Source organism: Morus notabilis, unplaced genomic scaffold (assembly GCF_000414095.1).
Source record: "Morus notabilis unplaced genomic scaffold, ASM41409v2 Scaffold801, whole genome shotgun sequence".
In the NCBI taxonomy this organism is placed as follows: Eukaryota; Viridiplantae; Streptophyta; class Magnoliopsida; order Rosales; family Moraceae; genus Morus; species Morus notabilis.
The window spans coordinates 317,143-321,455 of NW_010357956.1; the positions used below are offsets into that span (position 1 = coordinate 317,143).

Here is a 4,313-nt window from a genome sequence, read left to right on the forward strand (position 1 = left end):
AACAAGCAGAGGAAAAGTGCGGCGGCTACAGAGTTGTGTCCATAGCATAGCAGCCAAGAACTAGCAGCCAAGGACTCGAAGAAAAGCTGCAAATTGCTGCTGATAAATAAGAAATTTTGGTTTAGGTTTCCGGCATGCACAACTCAGAGTCGTTCAAGAAATGAAATAATTAGATAACATGGCATGAATTAGAATAACATCCGCTCAAGTATTACATAAAAGAGAACTATATTCACTCTGGTGTAACTCATGATGACATGCTTCGCTATGATAGAGTGAGAAAAAGTACATGCTAAAAATGATTTAGCATAAAAGAAGGGCGTTTAGAACCTGCAAGTGCTCTAGAGCATTTTGTGCGCGTGGCTCCACCATGGATGCCTCGAAATCGATATAGAAAAGGTAGTCAAAGTACCTGCAACCAATGAAAAGCGGAGGTTGTCTCATTCATATCAAAGGTCACATTAACAAGGCACAATGACATATTTGAACCGAGTTTTAAGCAGGCCCCGTTTGACAAATGCTTAAACAATTTTGGCGTCATCGGAGTGACTTTTCTTTTTTTACTTTGTAAGAGATTGCTCAATGTAGAAACATAGAGAGAAAGGCAAAACAGGGTTACTAATCTACAACATATCAAGACCAAATACATAGACTTCTATACTATTCTCTTCGCTTTATTTATAGTCAAGATTATAATTCAGTAAAGAACTGATGAGCATGGCATTATGGTGTTATCTGATTCTAAAGATTGCTTGAAAATGATACTCACTTGGCTTTCCCGGTGTTGGAGTCATCAACTACCCTTAATGGTCGGTTTCTTTGTGGCCGGCTTTCAATCTGAATTTTGCATAGAGATTAACTGCAAGATCAAGATTCTAATACTCTCTGTATTATACTGGCAGAATAAATTCTTTGTTCATGTTACCTTTGTCAAATTTATCTCCCTCAGAGAAAACACTGCCAATGCTTTAAACAAAACTCCAGGGCCTTCGTCCAAAGTAAACACAATGCTTGTCTGGAATAGAAGAGAACAATAATATTCGACTTCTGTAATGTTAAGAAAGGATGGCACAAATAGATAAAAATCTTACTTTGAACGGCTTATCAACTCTTGGAATAATTGGATCCCTTGCAAGTACAAGAAAACGTGTTACGTTATAAAGGTCATCCTGCATAAGCCATGAAAGTTATGTAAAGTGAAGTACATGTTCTTCTGAAGCAGAATTTTATAGAATTTGGCATCTGTAGATTACAATACGCGAGAAAAAATGGCATAGGCAGTGACTAATGCTATACAACAGAAATAAAGAATGGTTAGAAACCAAGCAGTCTTTGGTTCATATGAGATTTAATAAAAATAGTTGCATACATTAAAGAAATTAGAAGAAGACTTTACCTGGATGCTTTCTGCTACTACATTGAGGCCATAAATAGTTGCAGCTCGAGCACTCGCAATAACACCGACATCCCTCAGCCTTTTTGACGCAATATACTGAATCAAAATTATGAAAGAAAAACTTTGAGTGAGATTATACATATTAGTATGTCATAGATCAGACAAAGTGACAATAAAGATCTAACAAGACATTTATAAATCACCTGAGCAGCACCGGCCGTATCATCAGCATTTTCTTGGGCCACACCTAACTTACTTAGGAAAGTATCACTTGAGGCAAGTGCCTAAAACCATTGATTTCTAAGAACATTAGCACCACAGTAGTAAAATTTTTAATAGCTTTGTCTAAAGCAACTGTGTGCAAAGAGACAGAACAAAATCACGCACTACTATGAAATGACCCGACATAAAATAATTGCTGACCTGAGGATGACTTAGAACACGCATTAAGTGATCTGCTCTAATTCCCGGTAGAGCCAGAAGGCAGAAATTAACATCCAATTGAACCTCCCCCACAATGTGAAGCCTATGACGGAGGAGTAAATCATAGTTGCGATGGATGCTTCCTCCAGAAGAACTCTCAATCGGAAGAACCGCCTTATCAGCCAGCCATAATTCAACAGCCTGCAATAATAATTATAGAATTAACATCACAAAAAAGGAGCCCACATCCTCAAAACTGAGATCCTTGTTAGCTAAAAAGAATTACCACATGTTAGGGATAATATAGTTTGTTCTGTTGCTACGTGAATATTTGATAAAAGTGATCAAAATTGAACTATTTTCTAGTTTTTGTTGACAGAATGTAAAAACTAGTAGCAGAATAAACCTTAAACGTATCTTCAAACTCATTACAAGGAACTGTTTGACATTTAGGATATGCTTTGAGTGCAGCATCTTCACTATACGATCCCGGTAATCCCTGCGCCAAAATTAGCAACTCAACTGAGAAATGATGAAGCTTTTAGCAGAAAATTCATTGATCTTCTTCTTTCATTTCTCCTTTGTAATAACATCATACCTTGAATGCGATTCGCACCTTGGTATCATCCTTGGAATTGATAGAAAATTCAGAGATGGTTAATGGTCCTGCATGATCGTTTAAAAGTTCAGCTAGTCCGAAACCAGAATTTGTCAAAAGTAATTAACTACCTTGAAACAAAAAGCTAAAGTAATCTTCCTAGGATTAAGGGCACCAATTGGCTTGCGGAGGAATATGTAGGAAGTTGTAACTTCTTATTAAAGACAGAATTAACACATATTTTCATTTATTCTCTTTATTGTCTCAAAGTCTTATGCAGAGGTTTACTAGAACAAATCAGTTTAAAGATATTTCTGATCTCTCATTCAAGTCTTAACATTATCTTTTTCACCATATTACTTTCTGAGCCAGAGTCAACTGAGAAATCCTATACTGAAAAGTAATAATATATACACGAATCCGTAAATTCTTCAATCACATAATAACTATCTAAAAAGTGTCCATTGGTTGTATCCACATGTTACCATAGATACATTACTATTTTTGTATTAGTATAACCAAGAAGTTCATTACAAATTATTAAAAAAAAAAAAACCAAGAATTACCCACTTGGAAAAGAGCTCAAATCTTTGTGCAATCTCTTGGAAATATCACGATGGTCCCGGTGATCGGCAACTCTCCGCATTTCACTCGTTGGCTTTGACAACTTCTTGTCTTCAAAAGAGTTGATCCCACAAGTACGACAAGACGATGAAGCCGAAAGACCAACAAACGACACCATTTTGAAAGCAACCTCCTCGGATGGCCTCAAAGCAAAACTTCCCCTCCTCAATTGAGGAAAACTGTTCCCCGCCACGGCCGCAGACTCCATAGTCATTAGAACATTCAAAAATTTCTCTAAAATCCGATAGAATCCGATCGAAATGTTTCGGATATACAAAGGGTTGTCTTCCTTCTTCTTTTTCTGGTTAAAAAAAATCTGCTTTGCCTAGTGGAGATGCCAACTGCCAAGAAATATGTTGAGCCTTTGCATATTTAAAAAAAAAAAAAAAAGAAAAAAAGAAAAAAAAGAAGAAGCGGACCAAATATAATAATGAACTTGTTTTAGGAGTGGAAAGATTGGTTTGGACTTTTCTTAGATGTTAGCACTTGAAAAGTAGGTGAAGAAAGCTATTGATTTGTGTTTGCATTTCTTGCTTTTGCGGGTGAGACCGTTTCAAGTTCAGTCCAAGTCGTATTGACTGTGATATCTTTGAATTCTTCCTAGTTAAAATTAAAGTCGTTCACACTTATATCAGATCAAAAACGTCGTTCACACTTGTATAAAGACAAAAGGCAGTTTCTTATCTGACATCACACGGATAGTAGACTTGTATACGTTTAGTTCATACATTAGAATCATGTGATTAAAATTATTTTTAATTTATATATATTTTTTAAGAGAGAAAACACTGTAGTAAATCATAAAACATGATTCAAATCATGATTTGAATCATCTAATTAAACATCCCTTAATAGTTAAAAAGTAAGATTATGTTTAATTCGTTGCTTTAAATTTTTAATTTAAGTTAAGATATAATTTTATATAAGAGTTTTTTATTATAATAAAAAATTTAAATGTAATTATTTTTTAAAATTTTTTATTGTAATAAAATTTAAAATTTAAACTTAAATTGATAAAATAAAAAGAGTCTAAATAATTATGAATAGTTCATTTTAAAAGCTCTGAAAAGGGAGGGAAAAAAAAAAAGAAGTTGAGAAACCGGCAAGTATATGTTTTACTTTATTAGGGAAATTTACGGCTACAGTCCCTAGCCTTAAAATGTACCACCATATGAGTCCTTAAAATAACAAAAACAATGCGCGCAGGATTCTTTCGTCTAATTACATTGACGCGATCGTTTATTAATTACCACATGAGCAAAAATGTATAGG

At 34.6% G+C, this 4,313-nt stretch overlaps 1 protein-coding gene across 1 annotated transcript; it reads right to left on the reverse strand.

Annotated features, from left to right (window-relative positions):
- Nucleotides 1-252: 252 nt before the first annotated feature.
- Nucleotides 253-3,519, reverse strand: LOC21395182 (arogenate dehydratase/prephenate dehydratase 1, chloroplastic). The gene is made up of 10 exons (XM_010091189.2): nucleotides 2,988-3,519; nucleotides 2,418-2,485; nucleotides 2,226-2,318; nucleotides 1,820-2,020; nucleotides 1,600-1,680; nucleotides 1,397-1,492; nucleotides 1,092-1,169; nucleotides 926-1,015; nucleotides 770-837; nucleotides 253-412 (listed from the first exon to the last, which is right to left on the reverse strand). The coding sequence occupies exons 1-10, from the start codon at nucleotides 3,253-3,255 to the stop codon at nucleotides 304-306; spliced, it is 1,152 nt and encodes a 383-aa protein (XP_010089491.1). The 5' UTR covers nucleotides 3,256-3,519; the 3' UTR covers nucleotides 253-303.
- Between the last annotated feature and the right edge of the window lie 794 nt (nucleotides 3,520-4,313).